Source organism: Mustela nigripes, chromosome 1 (genome assembly GCF_022355385.1).
Source record: "Mustela nigripes isolate SB6536 chromosome 1, MUSNIG.SB6536, whole genome shotgun sequence".
Lineage (NCBI taxonomy): Eukaryota > Metazoa > Chordata > Mammalia > Carnivora > Mustelidae > Mustela > Mustela nigripes.
In genome coordinates this window covers 47,602,924-47,622,112 of record NC_081557.1, presented here as the reverse complement: position 1 = coordinate 47,622,112, position 19,189 = coordinate 47,602,924, and the positions used below count along the sequence as shown (strand labels likewise).

Genomic DNA, 19,189 nt, shown 5'->3' with positions numbered 1-19,189 from the left:
CTGCCTATTTGTGATCTATGTCTGTCATAGATCTATGTCTGTATCTACCTGTTTTTTTTTCAGGTAGATACTTTATTATGTCATCCATTTGTCGGTCTCTCTACCACATTATCTTCTACTAAAGCTTGATATTGCTAGTAAGTTCTCCAGCTTTATTCTTCAAGGTGGCCTTGGCTCTTCTAGGTTTTTTGCATTTCCATAATTAGCTTGTCACTCTACTGCTTTTCCCTTCTTCCCCCCAAAAGCCTTGCTGGGGTTTTTATAGTTTTTGCTTTGAATCTATAGATAAATGCTGGAAAAAATTGACATTTAATTTTTTATTTTTTTAGAGATTTATTTACTTATTTATTTGACAGAGAGAGACACAGTGAGAGAGGGAACATAAGCAGAGGGAATGGGAGAGGGAGAAGCAGGCTTCCCGCCAAGCAGAGAGCCGGATGCGGGGCTTAAAGCAGGGCTCCATCCCAGGACCCTGGCATCATGACCTGAACCAAAGGCAGACGCTTAATGGCTGAGCCACCCAGGCACCCCGAAAATTGACATTTTAACCAAACAAGTTTTCTAATCCATGAGCATTGTTTGTCCTGTCACCTATTTAGGTTATTTACTTATTTATTTGAGAGTGAGAGAAAGAGAGAAAGCTAGAGAGAGAGACAAGCTAGGCGAGGAGCAGAGAGAGAGCTGAGCAGGGAGCCCAATTCGGGGCTCGATCCCAGGACTGTGGGACCGTGACGCAAGTCAAAGGCAGACACTTAACCCACTGAGCCACCCAGGTGCCCCTACTTAGGTGTTTTAAAATTTCTGTCAGATGTTATGTAGTTTTCAGTGTAGATATCTTACACTTTGAAAAATTTTTTTAACCTGCTTATTTTTCTAGGCTTTTTTTTTTTTTTTTAAAGATTTTATTTTTAAGCAATCTTTATGCCCAACATGGAACTCAAACTTATGACCCTTGAGATCAAGAGTTGCCTGTTCCACCAACTGAGCCAGCTCGGTACCTCTTATATTTTAGCTTTCTTTTTGCCCTAGCTTTTTGAGGTGGAAGATTAGGTTATTGATTTTAAACCTTTAATATTTTCCAACATAGGCATTTAGAGCTGTAAATTTCCAGCTCAGCACTGCCTTAGCTGCTGCTGAGTTCTGGTATTTCATATTTTCATCATCATTCAGTTTAAAAGATTTTCTAATTTTTATTGCAATTTTTTAGGGGGAGTCCATGGTTATTTAGAATAAATATGTGGCCTAATTTTCACACACTTGGGAACTTTTCTAGTTCTTTCTCATTGATTTCTAATTTGATTTTGCTGTGGTCAGAGAACACATACTATATGTTTTCAATTATTTCAAATGTGTTGAGACTTGTTTTAGGTAAACCGACTAAACAATACAATCAGAAGGCAAAGAGTTGTCAGAATGGATAAAAATACAAAACCCAGGTATGTGCTGTTGATAAGAAATACACTTGAAGGATACAAAATGGTTCAAAGTAAAAGGATGAGCAAAGATACATGATACAAACACAGAAGAAACTAAATCAGGAGTAGCTATATTAGTATCAGACAAAGCAGGCTTTAGGGCAGGAAGTATTACTGGAGACAAAAATCATAAATATGTGAATCCAACAGTAACATATAACAACACTCAATTTGCATACATCTAACAATATAGTTAAAATATATCTAAAGCAAAAGTTGAAGAAACTAAAAGGGTAATAGACACATTTATAATCAAAGTTAAAGATCGTAAAGCACCGTTGTCCATAATAAGCAGCCCAAAATATTATTTTTGGATGTAAGCTGTACGGGTGTAAGACACTTAAACATGATTATCAGTTCGCCCTTATGGACACATACCGAGTATTTTGCCCGACAGCCGCCGGGTGCACCTCCTCTTTGGCGTTTGCCTAGTGCTTCTGTTCCATTTCCTCCTCTCCTTCTGGGGATCCAGTCTTCATGCGAGACCTTTTCATTGGACTCCACTTGTCTCTTATGCTTACTTAGTTGTGTCTTCTCTCTCTCTCTCTCTCTGTCTCTGTGCTTTGGTTTGGTTATTTTCTATTGATTTATCTTTGATTCCCCAATCCTGTATTCTGCTTGAACCTTGTGGTGTTTAACCCATCATTCAGTGGGATCCTACTCCCAGATACTGTAGTTTTCAGATCTAGAATGCTCAATTTTCTCTCTTGTAGATTTCAGTTTCCTGCCCAGAATTTCTGTCTTTTCAACTATTGCGTCCATCTTTTCTATATTTTCTTGAAGATTTCATAGTTATTTTAAAGTCCTTTTGTGGTAACTCTCACATTTAGATCACTTATGAAACTGCCTACTTTTCCTCTTAATTATTGGTTATATTTTCCTGCCTCTTCTCATGTCTAGCAATTTATTTTCATTAAATGCTGGACAGTGTGTATAAAACAATAACAGAGACCCCAGATGATTTTGTCCTCCATCAAATAGGGACACCTCCCACCCCCTTTCCTCTGTTAGGTACATAGTGTGAACATCTCATCACCTCAGGCCAATCTGAAATTGAGCCATGTTGGAACTGGCTTGTAGTTTTAGTAGGACTTGGTCTAGCACTCATTTGTCCCAGTTTCTCAGCCGTGTCCCTTCCTTTTTCTTGAGAGCTGGTGGATTTCTTTCTCCTGAACCCATGAGAGATTCATGTCTGTCACTGGGAGGATTTTAATTTATCCCATCGGCCTCCTGCTCATCACAGCTTCACTATTTTGAAGTGTTTGAGGCAGGTCCCTTCCTTCCTGCAATATTTTGTTTCCCAAGTATTTTGAAATTATGGGAGATTTTAGTCTGTCCTTTGGCCTAGCTATGTGTTCTTCTGCACAGCCTCAGAGCTCAGTAAATGTTCATTGAAGAAGATGGTATGTATGTTTGGGATATCTCCATTTCCAATCTGTCATATCAGTACCATACTACCAACAAAAGCTAGGCTGGTTTTTCTGGGCTCTGGTGGAGTCCCACTGCCTGGGCCAAGCCCAGTTATCAGCTCTCACCCAGAACTATCAAAAGCCTCCAAGGAAGAAAATGGCTGACAGTTGTGAACTTGCCTTAGAAAGGCTTTTTCTCCCTCTCTGGATTTTTAGTTCATTTAGTCCAGTGGTTCTCAAACTTTTTGGCCTCAGGACCCTTTTACTCTTAAAAATTATTTTAAAACATTTTTAAAGGGGAAATATGTTGCTATTTACCTAGTTAGAACTGAGAAAATTAAAAAAAATATTTACTAATTTGGGAGTGCCTGGCTGACTCAGTCAGAAGAGCTTGCAGCTCTTGATCTCAAGGTCATGAGTTTGAGTTCCATGTTGGGTGTAGAGATTACAAATAATCTTAAAAAAAAAAAAAAACCTAATTCTGGAATGCCCGGGTGGCTCAGTTGTTAAGCGTTTGCCTTTGGCTCAGGTCATAATCCCAGGGTCCTGGGATTGAGTCCCACATTGGGCTCCCTGCTCTGCAGGAAGCCTGCTTCTCCCTCTTCCACTATGCCGGCTTGTGTTCCCTCTCTGACTGTGTCTCCTCTCTCTGTCAAATAAATAAATAAAATATTTTAAAAAATACTATTTCATTTAAAATAAATATATTAAACTCCTTATAAATCAACACAAATAACATTTTTGAAAAATTACTGCATTTTTCAAAATAAAAAATTAAGAATTTTTTTTCTTTACAATTTTGCAACTGTTTTTACTGTGTGGCTTAATGGACTATTGGATTCTTACATTAGTATCTCTGGTCAGTCTGTTTTGATATTACTCATGTAACCTCTGGAGAAATCCATAGTCATTATGAGAGAAAGGGAGAGAAAAAGGTAGGTAAATAATGTCTTAGTATTATTATAAAAATAGTTTGGTCTTACAGATGCTCTGAAAGGATGTGTTCAAAGATCACTGGGTCCTACTTTGAGAACCATAGACCTAGTCTTATTGCTTCTGTAGCCCTTTGATGTCTTTGAAAAATTTTCATAATTATAATAATTTGTCATTCGAAAATTTCATAATTTTTGTAATTTAGCTTTCCCCAGATTTTGCGTTGGATCAGAATTGTTCTTCTGTCATGACCTACTGCATCCTATAGGGAAGTGGGAGCCCCGTGTGACCCTGTAAAGCACATGGCCAGTGGTTATTAGCTGTGCTGCATATTAGAACACTGTGAGAGCATTTGAAATTTTTGATACTCAGACCAGCACCCCCAGATCAGTGAAATCCGGGTGTGGGTCCAGAGTTCAGTATTTTTAAAATTCTCCACATGATCCTGGTGTGTGACAGGTTGAGAGCCACAGCCACAGAACAAAAGAATACTCTGACTTGCCATAGCTCTTCTCTCCTTTGGGCATTTATTCCTTGTGTGTGGCAAGATGTGTCTATCTCTGTCTCCTAACTTCCCCACCCCCATTTCCATTTCCCTGTTTTGTATTTCTCTCATAAATAGTTTTGAGCCTGTTAGGCCAGCCTTTCCTGACTGTCGCACTTCCGTCTATTTGCTCTTTTTCCTCTTCTCTTCCTGTTCTCCCCTTAGCTTTTCCCATTCCTTTCACTCCTTTCAAGGTGGAACTGGATCACACATTTTCAGACTTGGTGTATTAGACTCTGAGGTATCTGTTCTTCATTTTATTTTATTTTTTTAAATTTTATTTATTTATTAGAGAGAGAGAAGCAGTGAGAGAGAGCATGAGCGAGGAGAAGGTCAGAGGGAGAAGCAGACTCTCTGTGGAGCTGGGAGCCCAATGCGGGACTCGATCCCAGGTCTCCGGGATCATGACCTGAGCCACCCAGGCACCCATCTGTTCTTCATTTTAAATCTACAAAGCCAGGAGTAGGTTGTATATAGTTTCTTTTTCAAGGAACAAAACCCCTGTGAAGATTGGTCTTCTCATTTGCTGTCTAAGGAATAAAGGTGTTTTCTTTAGCTGAGGCCTCCCAGTCTATTGTAGGCCATGGAGAGAACCTCATGCCTGCCTTGGGGTACTTGCTCCATTGGCTGAAGCTGGGCATAATAAGCCTGTTCTCAATCCCTTTTCTCTGGGATTCTGACCAGCTAAAGTTCAGTGTATACTATAGCCTGGGGAAGATAGCAAGGAATCCAGTGTAGATAATGTCTTTGTAATCTCCGACCTTCCGGGTTCAGTGCTTTGTGACCGTCTGCTTCGTTGTCTGCTCCTTGCTTGAGAAGTCAGTGAGATTTCTGCTTACACATTGGTTCTTTCACGTCTAGGCCTCCTTTGGCAACATCCATGTTAAAAGTAAGTGTGATTGTTGTCTACTCACTTTGTAGAGGGTGCCCTTCAAAGCCTACCAGCCCTGCTCAATGGGAGACTCATAGACCAAGCCTCTGGGCTACAGGAGACTTGGAGAGCATTCAGGCCAACCCCCTTCCAGAGTAGCAATCTTTTTTTTTTTTTAAAGATTTTATTTATTTATTTGACAGAGATCACAAGTAGGCAGAGAGGCAGACAGAGAGAGAGGGAGAAGCAGACTCCCTGCTGAGAAGAGAGCCAGATTCAGGGTTCGATCCCAGGATCCTGGGGTTCTGACCTGAGCCGAAGGCAGAGGCTTTAACCCACTGAGCCACCCAGGTGCCCGGGGAGTAGCAATCATTTTTAAGGTCTCTCTGACCTGAGCGGTTTGCATACCTCCTCCTGAGATCACCCTTCACTTATGGTTTGGATTTTCAAGGAAAAAAAATCCTTCCTCACACAGAATTGAGATCTGCAGGACCAGTTGAGTGACAGACCAGGGACCAGAACCAGATTCCCAGTCGAGTGCTTTTTCTGCCACATTGTGTTGTCATGAGGTCTAAACACAGACCCCCAACTCCCAGAAAGAAGATGATTCACTAAACTGACCTGTGCCTCAAGAGAGCAGGGAGGATTGTTGAGTTTGGCTGTGCCCCGGGAGGGACAGCTCATTGTGTGGGCAAACAGCGCTCTAGGCAGGGCAACAGAAAAATCTCAATTTGAGATCTGGTGACCTTAAGTAGGTGACTGTCCCCTGAGCTTGTGTCCTTGTAGTGTATAAAATACAAGCCTCTTGAGAGGTTTGAAAGCTCCCATGAGCTAGCAGGTGAGAACTCTGAACTCAGTGGTATCAGACAGAAGACTGGAGGGGGTCTTGGCATCAGTAAATGGGTCGCACCTCTTGGCTGCACAGGTCCGGGAGGCCCTGAGGAAAGCTGAGAAGGAACTGGAATCACACAGCTCATGGTATGCTCCAGAGGCCCTTCAGAAGTGGCTGCAGCTGACCCACGAGGTGGAGGTGCAGTACTATAACATCAAGAAGCAAAACGCCGAGAAGCAACTGCTGGTGGCCAAGGAGGGGGTGAGATGCGCCCTCCTGCTGTCCTCTCCGCTCCTGGCCTGCTCACTTTCCCTGCCCTTCCTCCTCTCTCCATCCCGCCTGTGGGACCAGGACGTATCCTGGTGCTGGGTTCTTTTTCTTTTCCTGATATATAGTTCCTGATGATGTCCTCAAGTTTCTGGAGGAGGGAATGAGGGTATGGGTGTGCTCCCACCTGCCTTCTGGAAAGAGGAAGCTGGTGGAGCAGGTAGAGGGAAGGCTCTGACAGCCCCGGCCTGCCATGGGCCAGAGCACTTCGGGGGTCAGGGGTCTTCCTGCTTCTCTCATTGTCTCCATATTCTTCCTTCCTCACTCTTTGTCCTTCCCTTGCCTTCCTTTTCCTTCTTCTCTTCCTTTATTTCGCGCAGCCCAAGCTGTGCTAGGAGGAGGGGAACCCCACCACAGAAAGGGACGTCTCATTTCCAGTCTCTAATCCCTGCTCTGTTTAAGCTGAGGACCTCATCTTTGCAGGCTGAGAAGATAAAAAAGAAGAGAAACACACTCTTCGGCACCTTCCACGTGGCCCACAGCTCTTCTCTGGATGATGTGGATCACAAAATTCTGACTGCCAAGTGAGTAGCACCTGCTGCCTGGCTCTGGTGACATCCACCCAGCCTCTGAGCTGGGGGAGGGCAAAGTCCCCACCCAAGTTGTACTTCTTCTCTGGTCCAGGGGCAGTGCTGGTCTCCCGCCCCAGCCTTTACCTGGCTCCTACCTTGCCCTTCTGTGTCTGACTTAACTGTGGTTCTGACCTGCACCCCCACCCCCACCCCGCTTGCTCCTCTGAGAGGACTCATTCCTGCTGGGGCTCCCAGGTGCCCATGGCTTCACTTGTCTCCCCATGCTCCAGGCAAGCTCTGAGCGAGGTGACAGCAGCACTGCGGGAGCGCCTGCACCGCTGGCAGCAGATTGAGATCCTCTGTGGCTTCCAGATTGTCAACAACCCCGGCATCCACTCCCTGGTGGCTGCTCTCAACATAGACCCCAGCTGGATGGGCAGCTCGCGCCCCAACCCCGCCCACTTCATCATGACGGACGACGTGGATGACATGGATGAGGAGATTGTGTCACCCTTGTCCATGCAGTGTAGGTGACCTCCTGGCTGTGGGGTAGGGAAGGGGCCTCTGAGGCAGGGGCTGAGAACTGTTGGCCATAGGGCTGAAACAGCTTCTGGGGCAGACACCGAGGGTGCACAGTCAGTGGTCAGTGCCGGGCCATGGTTCCGACGCCCAGCTCCCATTGGCTGGCTCTCCATAGTGGTGCTCTTGGTGGGGTTCCCTCACTGTATGTTCTGTCTGCCCCTTAGGGGCCATGTGTTCAGTGTGTCTCCTTCACTCTGTGTTTTCCAAATCCCTTTATCCTCCTCTCTCGTCCCCATGTGCCCTCATAAAAACAATTTCCTTTGGTGTTTCATAATACAAAAATGGTATTTATTTTTGCCTTCCAAGTGTTTTTGTGTTTTCATTTTTATATTCTTTATTCTTAATTGCTAAAGGGGATGAGTGGGATGATATCTTTTATCTCTCTGCCTTTTTGTGTGAGGCCCCATGAAGCAGTCCTCCCTTAAAGAGACATAGCCCTAAATCCTCTAAGCCAGAAAGACGTTCTTGTCCGGAGGGATCTCCTGCACAAGCATGTCTGGCTTTCCACCTGAGTTCTTGGACCTCTGCACCCTTTCCTGGGCCTTCCCTCCCCTCTTCTCCCCTCCAGTGGTGAAAGCTGAGTAGAGCAAAGTCAAAGAGACAACTCTGTGTGGGAAAACTTCTGCAAATGAGGGGCTGACCTCTGAGTGGCCCATTTGAAATTTTCTTTGGACCAGGGGCGATTTTAAGGAAAAGCTGTGGTCCTGGGCCCATATACCATGAGGGGCTGGCTTAGGGGCTCAGTTTCAGAAAGCCAGATTCTTTCATCAGGCTGGATTCCAGCTCCAGACAGGATTTGTTTGTAAATTTGTTCAGCAATAGGTTGCCTGTGGCCAGACTGTGTTGTTACAGCGATGTGATACCCTATCAGGGCTTTAATCAAAGACCCAGCAAGGCTGGAATCACTTGCAGGCTGGTCTTGATCCTAAACGCTGTTCCATGGAGTGGGAGGGAACTTCATTAGCTCTGAGCCATCCACCCCTTGCCCCTGGCCCTCCCCTGATCCCACTGAAGGGTGGGCTGAAGCCCTCTGTAAATTAGATTCTCTTCTCCTTTTGGCCTGGCTGTTGGACCCTAGATGCTGCCTGGCTGATGGGGCGTAGGTTCAGTGACCGCTCTCTCTGCTCAACATCTGGTGGCTCGGATGATCAGTCCCTCTGGAAATACCCGGGTTTGAGGAGCCCCTTTGGGGCCTTTGTTTTTCCGACTTTTGGGACTAAACCAATACACCTACCCTCTGAGCCCCTTCCCCTGCCTGCCTCACTCCCCTGCCTGCTCCCTGTATTCCCTCAGCACTGCCCCTACTAACTGCTGGGAGAGGTTCGGGGGGTGAGAAGGATCAGCCTGCTCAGCTGAGGACCAGAGGACCAGAGGGAGAGCACACATGGTGATGGAAGCCTTCTCTTTTCAGCTTAGCTAGACAGAAGTCCTGGTGGCCCTTCTTCCAGCTGGGCTGGGATGGAAAGAGAGAAGGAAAGATCCTTCTCCTCTTTTCTCCTTTTCACATTTCTCTCTTTTCCTCTCTTCCCCCTTTGCCTCTTCTCATTCCATGCTGCGTCCTCCTCTTCTGCCTCCCTTTCATGCCTTCAAAGCCACCAGCTGTAGAAGCCTTGTCTTCCCAGCCGTCCATCACCATGGAATCGTGTTCTCTCCCCTGTGGCCTCTCTGTGGCTCCTGGCACGCTTGTCACCTGGCTCTTTCTCCCATCTTTAGGGAGAAGTCAGGGTGGCCCATCTCTCAGGGTAAAGGAGGAAAAAACAAAGGTAGAAACTCTGCTTTCAGCTGGAGCTGGAAGTGAGCCCAAGGGGGATGCTCTAGTACTTTCCCAAGTTACCCAGTGTCCACATATCCCGTTCACTGGGCATGGTGGCCGTCATCTGCCAAGAGCCTGATTGGTAGCGTTGCTCCAAGAGCTGGCTCTTTGTTGCCTGCATGCTTATTAGAAGAAATTTGGAAAGTGTAAAGTGTAAATATGAGCATAAAAAAAGGGCACCTATAGCCCCACCCTATTTGAGTATCTTCTCTCACAGTCTTCTGAAGTCTGTGGAATTTTAAATGATTTTTATGTGGTCGCGCTAATAATGACCACTGCTATTTATTGAGCGCCATGAACTGTGCCAGGTACTTTAAATGCGCTCTCTTGAAGCCTCACAACAACACTGCAGGGTTTTATAAATCAGGACCTAAAATCGGGAAGTAAGTTGCACAGAGTCATGGCTACAGGTAGAAAGGCCCCATTTCAGACTCTAGTCTTTTGTGTTTCATAGTTTGAGATGTTTCTTTTGTGTCTAATTTTGTATCCTTTGGTTTCCCCTGAGCACTTTAATAGGTATTTTTGTATGTTTTTCAAATCTTAAGCAGCATTTTTAATAGTTTGTCAGCAATCAGATATACCATCCTTTTCCCCTTGTTCAACTTTATGTGTACTTTCATACACTTATTAATTCATATGTGATGAGCGTGTTTATGTATAAACCTTGTCCGCATTGAGAACTATTTCCTGAGGTTGGCTTTCTAGAAAGGCTGGTTCTTAGTGCTCTCCCGGACCTTGCCCCACACCCCTGTCCCAACCTGTCCTGCCTGTGTCCTCCCACTCACCCCCTGCCTCTCCTTTCTAGTCATGGTGACCCTCGTTCTCCCTCCATTGTAGCTGCCACTAAAACTGCCCTGGGCACCTCATCGTTAATCTCCCCTTCCTTTCAGGACCCCTGGTGGGAGGTCTTTGGGAGGCGGTGCCCCATTCTCCAGATGGGCACCGAGGGCCCAGAATGGCCCGCAGCAAGCATCTCACTAGGGGCAAACCTGCTTGCCTGCCAGCCCAAAGGAGGCTGGCCCTTCCTCACCCCTTCCTTCCTCTCTTTGCAGCTCCCACCCTGCAGTGCAGTGTCCGGCAGCGCCTGACAGAGCCGCAGCATGGCCTGGGATCTCAGAGGTTGGTAGAGGGCGAGGCTGGCCACTTCTTGACAAGCCGGGTCTCTCTGCGGCGAATGCGCAGCCTTTCATCTGGACAGTCTTTCAGTTCTGAAGGCCACGGGACCAGCTCTCCATCTGCCTCTGCTTCTTCTTCCTGCTCCTCTGCCACCACCACCACCACCACCACCACCTCCTCCACCACCTCCATCACCACCGTCCATGTCCACCCTGTTTATTACCATCACAGCACTTCCTATTTCCTCCAGATGGAGCCCCACCCTGACCCACCCCCTTCTGACAGCAGCGCTGTGATGCCTGGGCACTCAGAGAGCTTGGGGTATTGGCTGTCTCTCTTCTCTTTCTTTCCTGCCTTCCTTCCCTTTCTGCTGCCTTTACCTTGGCCTCTGCCTGCTGGCTGCTGCTTGCTCAGCTGTTGGGGGACGGGGGGGAGTGTGCTGTGGGGCATCTTCTCCTCATCCTGTCCTCTCCCAGCCCCGGGGCTCCTTCTTAATGTCAGCCTCACTTCCCACAACTTTGTGCTCTTCTCTGTGTGGGGTTTGCTGACCCTAAAAATGAGGACAGCGCCCCTCCCTCATGGTCCTCTCACACTTGGGCCTAAACTATGCACCTTCACAACCGCTGTTTCAATGGAGGCCTTGCTTCCTTTGCTCCTTTGATGGAACATTTATGAATACCCGTTCTGGGCCAGGCTCTGTGGGGCATGGGGTTCATATGTGATAAGATACAATCCCAGCCATCCAGGAGAGGTACACAGATAATTAGGGAACAATTTGAGAAGTGCTACGGGGGTGTTGAGGAGGGAGTGACTAGCAGTGTGCAAAGGGTGGAATGTTTCATGGAAGAGATGACATTTGCGACAACACCCGGTGTGCAGGAGAGGAAGAAAGTGTAGTCTAGGCAGAGGAAGCCTGACACACAGAGGCATGGAGGAACAGGAGAATAGGATGTATTTGTGGTTAGGACCTTGGATGTGTGTTGGTTGGAAGGGGTGGCAGATGAGGCTAGGAGGAGGAAGGGCTCTGAGGGGTGCGGTTTGGGCCATTACCCTTTAAGAGATGGAGGACTGCAAAAGGATTTCTAAAAGGAAGAGAATCAGATTTACATTTTGGAGATAGGGGCCTGTATGAAGAAGAGAAGGGGAGAGTACAGAAACTGCAGAGTCACTGGGGTAGACCAGTAAGGGGGGTAGTGAGGTCTAGGGGTGGAAAGAAGAGGATTAATTTGGCAGGTGTCTGGGAGGGGTGGAGGAGAGGGAGGAACCTAGGAGGACACTCAGGTTTCTGGCTTGGGTGACTGAATGGATTTGGGACCCTTCACGGAATTAGGGAACTGAAGAGGGGGAACAGGTTCAGGGTTTTGAGCAAGAAAAGTTTATCGGTGGGATGAGCTTAAAGTACTCACTTCAAGTTACCTTTTTTTTTTTTTTTTTAAAGATTTTGTTTATTTATTTGAAAGAGAAAGCACAAGGTGGGGGTGGTGGTCAAAGGGAGAAGCAGGCTCCCCACTGAGCAAGGAGCCCAATTTGGGACTCGATCCTGGGACTCCAGGATCTTTTTTTTGGCACAAAGATTTTTATTTATTTATTTGACAGATAGATCACAAGTAGGCAGAGAGGCAGGCAGAGAGAGAGAGGAGGAAGCAGGCTCCCCACTGAGCAGAGAGTCCAATGCAGGGCTTGATCCCAGGACCCTGGGATCATGACCTGAGCCCAAGGCAGAGGCTTTAACCCACTGAGCCACCCAGGCGCCCCAGGACTCCAGGATCTTGACCTGAGACAAAGGCAGTCACTTAACCAACTGAGCCACCCAGGTGCCCCCACTTTAAATGTTCTGAAGGGTCAAGTAATTTTCCCCTCGTCCCACAGCTCATTAGGAACAGAACACAGTGTAGAACTTGACTTTCCAGTCTTGGAACACTCTTTGGGTATTTCCGTGCTTCCCAGAGGTCTCAGTAAGCGAACTCTGGAAGAACTGATGAGAGGCTTTCTCCCATAGCCTGGTCTAGCAGGGGCTGGGCCATTCCCCACTAATACCTAGGGTCAGAGATGAGAGATCCTAATAAGCTAGGATCAGAGATGAGAAAGCCTTGACCTTCCTTGGAACAAGCTTAGGGGAGCTTTAGAAAGTCCCTCTCCTCTAGAGGGACCTTTCTTCTTGGAAGTCGTGGCCTGGCCTAGCCCTGGCCTTGGGGTTGCAGCCTGCTGACTGCCGTGGATTTGTGGATTTCTGGTCGTGCTTCACTCTGGATGCCAGTTCCTCTTGCTCTGCTACTTCTGGATAGTTATCCATGAGGGCTGTTCCTTTGTCTCTCACAAAGTGGCTGCCTTTGCTAGCACTTTCACCCAGCACAGTGGCTCATTTTCATTCTCATCCTCATTGCCATCCAGAAGCTTAGGCAGGGAGACTGCCCCTCCCCGTAGAGGTGGAGAAGACTGGATTGGGGTTCAGGGTACTAGGGGATGCTGTGAATCCCATGCTCCAAAGGCCGAAGCTGAGGGCAGTGGGGAGGGAGGGCGGGGAGGTACCTGCACCCACCTGGCCTGTTCACTACTTAATTTTCTTTTGCACCATGCACCAGAGGACCATCTCTAAAGACAAACAGGCTCTCTAGTAAGGTTAGTAGCTTGGTATGGAAGCCCAAGGCAGCCCAGCCTGTGGGGAGGGACACCCCTGACCTGAGTGTCTCAAAGATTCAGGGAGGGAAAGTGAGCTTGCCTCAGCAGGCCTTTGACCTCCTGCATCTGCTGGAGCTTCCTCAGGCTCTTTTCTGGCTTTGGAAAGTCTCAGATTTTAACTGATGACAAGGCACAGAGGGATGGGAATCATGGCTAAATGGGGCGTTGGGGTAAGAGGAGTGAGGCTGGGAAGGCCCCAACCCACTGACCGCTCTCCCTTGGCATTAGAAAAGTAAGCCCCTGGGAGCCTCACCTCATCAGGATAGAGGGCCCCTTTTCCCAGTGCGGTTGCTCCCCAGAACTGTCTCAGCGCCTTGCTCTGTGGTCCATATGTATGTGGAAAAGGCAGGGTATGGAGTGGATCATCTTGGAACTTAGGGAAATGAGGGCATGTTTAGACAGAAGTGAGGACCGTATCAGATATACGAAACCAAATATGCAACCGAACATGAGTAAACAGTAGAGGATGTGGTTGAAACAATAGCTGTAGGATGGAGCGGGAGCTGGCATTATTCTCTGCTGCTCCTTGTCTCGAGGAAGATACTGGCCCACAGGGTAGCTACCCAGTTAATTGCTTCCTACAGAGAAATAAACCTCAGGAGCTATGAGTCAACCTTCTGCTTTTGCTTATTTTTGGGCCCTGGTGCCCACCCGAATTTTTGACCCACAGCCTCCTCCTTTCCAGGTCCTATGGTGCTCTCCCCTCCCACTCCTGATTTTTCCCCTTTGCTTCCTGACTTGGGTGTTTAAGTGTTTCCCTTAGCCTTCTCCTCTGCCCCTACTATGGGTTCTCCTCTGGGAAAGTAGAGGGAGAGTTTAGAGACTGGCAGGGGACCCCTGTATTTACCCTTTTGTCTGTAGAGGCAGGAGAGGAGGCATCTGGAATTGGTTCATGGGCCTTCTTAGGAATAGCCAGCCCCTTAGAGGGCCTCAGCTTTCTGGACTAACCTCTGTGTGCGCATGTCCAGTGTGCAGTGCTACGTCCCCATGATTCAGCCTTGCAAAGAAGTCTCTTAAGATTGGCCCACGTATGGGTCTTCCAGCTTGACTGACCTCATCATCTTCCTTCCCCCAAACTGTCTACATTTCCAAGTGATTTGCCAACATATCAGATCCTCCAAACAGCCTTGCAAGATAATTGAATTGGTAATTTCTTCATTTGGCCAAAATTGAGGACCAAGCAAGGTTAGATGACTTGTCCTAGGTCACACGACAAGCCTCAAGCAGAGATGGAAATTATGACTTCTAGTGGCAGCTCTTCGGAACCACTGCCACCTTAGAGACCAGCGTCCTGTCCTGTCTTTCTGCACCTGCCTACACTCTCCCTTTCACAGAGCTCCGAAAAAGACCCCCCTTTCCAACTGCCAGCAGACTTTGGTTTGAACTCTGAAACACTTTCCTGAGTCCTGTGAGGGACTGCTGCCTGGCCTGCTGCCTGGCCTTTTGGGGGTGCATAAGGGATTATTTGCAAGGCTGTTCTAACCTTCTCCTCCCCAGCCTGGGTCAGGCCCACTTACTGCATGCGCCCTGTTCCTTGCTGCCTGGCCCAGTCTGGATGTGTCCTGGGGCGTGACAGGAGTCATTCAGGGAGGAAGGCGTGGGGAATGGTGATTCAGGGTAATGTGTGGGTTCTGTGTTGGTTTAGGGTTGAGTTCTAAGGAATCCGGCCTGCTATGGGAAGGCAGAGATTTTGTTGAGGGGGTGGATTCAAGCGTATGGTTGCACCAGTTTAGGACCTGGCCACTCAGCAGGGTGGGGTCCCGTGATTAGAAAGCCCTTTGCCAGACAGATGATGGTGTAATGACTTTTGGTTTTGCTTCTTGTTTTTCTCTTCTTTCTCTATCACTTTTCCTTTTCTTTCTTTCTTTAATCCTCTTGGCCCTTCTTATTTCTTTCTGTTTCTCCTTTTGCCTTTCTTTCTCCCTGATTTTACCCTCCTCTCTCTCTCTTTCTTCCCCAACCTGTCCCCATTCCCTATTCCTGTACTTGTGGCATACTCAACTTCCTTCTGTTTTTCATCCTTCTCTCTTGCCTCCCTGCCTGTTCATCCTCTTTTTTCGCTCCTCCCCCTATTTCTATACCCATTTCCCACCCCTCCTTCTCATGCTGTTCCTCTCTCTTCTTCACCTTTCTTCCACCCGCCTCTCCTGTATGTATCTCTTTCTTCCTCTCTGCCCTGTCTTGCAGGGATTTGACCCTTTCCGATTCGGAGTCCTCCCTCCACATGAGTGACCGCCAGCGTGTGGCCCCCAAGCCGCCTCCAATGGTCCGTGCTGCAGATGAGGCCCTCGGTGCCATGACTTCCAATGGCAGCCACCGGCTGATTGAGGGGGTCCACCCCGGGTCTTTGGCGGAGAAACTGCCTGACAGTCCTGCCCTGGCCAAGAAGGCACTCCTGGCGCTGAACCATGGGCTGGACAAGGCCCACAGCCTGATGGAGCTGAGCCCCTCAGCCCCACCTGGTGGCTCTCCACCTTTGGATTCTTCCCGTTCTCACAGCTCCAGCTCCCCAGACCCAGACACGCCATCTCCAGTTGGGGACAGCCGAGCCCTGCAGGCTAGCCGAAATACACGCATTCCCCATCTAGCTGGCAAGAAGGCTGTGGCTGAGGAGGATAATGGCTCCATTGGCGAGGAGACAGATGCCAGCCCAGGCCGGAAGAAGTTTCCCCTCAAAATCTTTAAGAAGCCTCTTAAGAAGTAGGCAGGATGAGAGTGGCAGTGGCGGGACAATGTGTCCTTCCCTGGTCTTCTGCCCCCCTTCCTCCCCTTCCAAGATACCTGGCCCCTAGAGCGGGGCACGGGAGGGGCTGGCCCAGGGGCCTGGCCACTGTACATACCTGCCCCCCTCATCCTTGGGTCCTTCAATATTATTTATTAACTGACCACCATGGCCTGCCTGCCCTGCCTTTCTCCCAACCATGGGCTGCTGCTGCCACTCCCTCTCTACTTAAGTGCATGTCTTAGTTGCTGTCCCCTCAGCCCTCACCTCCACCTCTGGGGTCCAGCTTCTGTCTCTGCTGTCCCAGTTTTGAAGTTTGGTTTCTTGTTTCTCTGTTTCCTGCTTTCAGGCTCCTCCCTCCCACCACTCCCCAACTTCCCCTGGCAGCCTGGGGGGGAAGATAGGAGGAGTAACTTCCGACATCTGTGCCTCAGACATGTTCCACCCCACCCGCGATGGTTCTGTTTGCCTCAGACTGGGGCCTAGGGCCCAATATTTGAGGTCTGTTCTTTGGGAGTGTGGTGGGCCAGAAGGAAACTTGGCCTGGAGCTCGCTTGAGCCTCTAGGGGTTTGTGGGGGAGTGGAACACATTCCTAGAGAACAAGCTACTAGAGAACTTTGAAGAGAGGCTAGGCTAGGGGGTAGGTTGGGAGAGACTCCTCTCTTAGTTGGGGGATGAGTAGAAGCCAGATGTGTGGGCCACAGGGCCATCACCTTTTCTCTCTTCTCTCACCTACACCTGCCTCTTTCTTAGCCCTGCTCTCCCACACTGCAGGAGGGTTTGACTATAAGAGGTGCTGCCCAAAAGCTCTCTAAGCATCAGTACTCCTGGAGCTCAGGACAAATGGCTCCCCTGGCCATGGGAGCCTCAGTCATGATACAGGGCTCTAAGGGGGCGCTGGAGCTATTGGGCAGGATATTGTTGCATTTGAACCAAAAAATCATTTTTAAATTGAAAAAAGAAAATCTCCTGAATTTCCCAAGTGCCTGCACCACATACTCCCCTTGTCAGACCCCATTTTCATGTTATGGCATAGCTTGGGCCAGAGGCTCAAAAAGGACACAGCTGGTTTAGGGAAGGGGGTGGCTGAGGAAGATAGTGTAGCTGAAGACAGCTGTGTGACCTCTTCCCCCACACCCTTCCCACCCTCTAGGCAACTCTCTCCCTTACCTGTTTTTGCTATGGCTGTAAAGGTATTTTCCTTTTGCCCCACTCCTTCCCATGCCTTTACTCTGGGATCCTATTTTGGGCCTGGGGTGCAGGCACCTGGGGCTGGTCTTAGGAGGGTGCTAGGCTGCAGACTGCCTTGTACCCCCTGGACACCCTCACATGGTTTTTCTGTGTTATTTCATAAGACTCTTTGAAGTCCAATAAAGCATGTAGGAGATTTTAACCTCTGCTGGCTTTGACTCTCATTGTGTTCTTCGTGGCATTGGAGACAGGATGAAGGGACTGTTTCCCCTTGGACAGGGAAAACTGAAACTCTCATACACATACCCAAAAGGTCTCCAGAGAGGGCTGCCAGTTGAAATACCAGATGTCCCAGTTGAAATACAGGATGCCTGCCTGGTTAAACTTGAATTTCTGATAAAAACTTTTTTAGTGTAATCATGTCCCTGCAACATTTGGAACACATTATTTTTGTTTGCCAAATCTGACAACCCCATCTCTGGGCCATCCTTACCCTATCTATCCTATGGCTTTGCCTATCACCTATGACTTTTAGAATTACTTCACAGGGAGCTTGGTGGGTAGTGAGGAACCGATGGAAAGATCTTATAAAGGGATGGCACATGAGCTTTCATGATAGTCAGTTTGTGTCGTCCAGATCACAAGCTTCTACATCACTCTTGTGTATTAACGTCTCTTACCTATTCTCACTCCCCTCATTCAATCACCAAGCACTGTCCATTCTACCTCCACTGTTTCTACCACCACCCACTGGAGAATTATAAAAGCAAATGGGCCACGGCTCTGCCTTGGTCTGCTCAAAACTCTTCCAGAGCTCCCACTCCCATCAGGATAAAATCAAACACGGGCTCGCAGGACTTTCTTCCAAGGACTGAGTGCCAGATTTCCTCCGATATAGGAGCGTGGGGCTCCCGGCTGCCTCCAGCTATGGATCACAGGCTGCAGCTCACATCGGATAGCAGTCGGGTTATTATATTCTAACAGTCCTCAAGGCAAGAAAGGGTTTTGAATGGTTGGGTTTTTATTTCAAAAATACCTGAACCATCTTGACTAAGGCCGGGGCGCGCCAAGGAGAGGGGCGGGCCCAGGCTTGGCGGGCTGTGCGCGCAGCGCGGGGTTCCGGCCCAGAGTTGGCTTTGCCCACAATCAACATGGCGGCAGGAGAACCAACCGCCTTCTCGCCGGGCTTGCCCATACCCAATGTGGCCATGGAAAAGGCGCAGTTTCCAAGGTCCTGCCCGTAGTCAACATGGCGGCTATCGGGCGAGGCCCGTTTGGGGCTGCGCTGGCCCTGCCCACGAGCCGGGACGCTGGCAGCGTCGAGTAAGCGTCATTCGAGCTCCGTCGCGCCGATTTTGCGTCTCGGGTGGCGGGAGCGGGAAGGGGATTCGGATTGTCGCGCCTCCGCTCCGTGGAGGAAAGTGTTCTCTGGCTCCGAAATCCAGACCTTGCACCTGAGCGCCCCCCAGGAACCCGACCTTTCGCACTCTACCACCTTCTCGATCCCGCCGGCGCCTCTGAATTGCAGCCCCGTCTCGAATCCTTCAGCGCCTCAGCCGCTAGCCGCGATGCATGTGATCAAGCGAGGTGAGACGCTGGGGAGGGGGCAGCAGGTTACTGGGAAGCAGGTAAAGGGGTCGTGGGCTGCTGCCGCCCTTGGAATTGGCCACGCCCGCCCACCTCTACCGCTTCCCGCCCGGCCCGCCGCGGCTTCCCGCCCTGTCAAGCCCGCTGGGCCTCTGGCTTGCGTCAGTCTGTCCCCCCCGTCCCCCCCCCCCCCGACATTCGCCCCCCGCTGGTCTTCAGCATGAGCCCCCTCTGCTTTGTCATCCTGCCGCCTTTCAAAAGAATACTACCTCCCGGGGCGCCTGGGTGGCTCAGTGGGTTAAGCCTCTGCCTTCGGCTCAGGTCATGATCCCAGGGTCCTGGGCTCGAGCCCCGCATCAAGCTCTCTGCTTAGCCTCTCTCTCTCTCTCTCTCTCTCTCTCTCTCTGCCTGCCTCTCTGCCTACATGTAATCTGTCTGTCAAATAAATAAACAAAATCTTAAAAAAAAAAAAAAGAATACTACCTCCCCTTTATCGAGTAGTTACTGTGTGCACCGAGCATTTTCGGGGCAGTATTTATTAGCTCCGCTTCTCGGGTAAAGAATCTGAAGTGCAGAGAGGAGTGACTGACGCAAG

General features: G+C 48.9%; 2 protein-coding genes across 6 annotated transcripts in view; both read left to right on the top strand.

Moving 5' to 3' along the window:
• The window catches only part of STIM1 (stromal interaction molecule 1), a 191,202-nt gene extending 173,993 nt beyond the window's left edge, over positions 1 to 17,209 (top strand). Inside the window, exons 8-14 of one of the 4 annotated variants that reach the window (XM_059409709.1) lie at positions 6,158 to 6,325; positions 6,815 to 6,915; positions 7,194 to 7,429; positions 8,564 to 8,656; positions 10,351 to 10,417; positions 12,997 to 13,033; positions 15,281 to 15,413. In XM_059409709.1, coding sequence (XP_059265692.1) covers positions 6,158 to 6,325; positions 6,815 to 6,915; positions 7,194 to 7,429; positions 8,564 to 8,656; positions 10,351 to 10,417; positions 12,997 to 13,033; positions 15,281 to 15,325 — 747 coding nt within the window. In that variant the 3' untranslated portion in view covers positions 15,326 to 15,413. Of the gene's footprint in view, positions 1 to 6,157; positions 6,326 to 6,814; positions 6,916 to 7,193; positions 7,430 to 8,563; positions 8,657 to 10,350; positions 10,418 to 12,996; positions 13,034 to 15,280 lie in introns of all 4 variants that reach the window. The other 3 variants (XM_059409690.1, XM_059409719.1, XM_059409699.1) reach the window with 3 other exon arrangements.
• Positions 17,210 to 18,087: 878 nt separating this feature from the next.
• Positions 18,088 to 19,189, top strand: part of RRM1 (ribonucleotide reductase catalytic subunit M1) — a 37,039-nt gene continuing 35,937 nt past the window's right edge. The window contains exon 1 of one of the 2 annotated variants that reach the window (XM_059409666.1): positions 18,088 to 18,594. In XM_059409666.1, coding sequence (XP_059265649.1) covers positions 18,576 to 18,594 — 19 coding nt within the window. In that variant the 5' untranslated portion in view covers positions 18,088 to 18,575. The remainder of the gene's footprint in view (positions 18,595 to 19,189) is intronic. The other variant, XM_059409677.1, reaches the window with a different exon arrangement.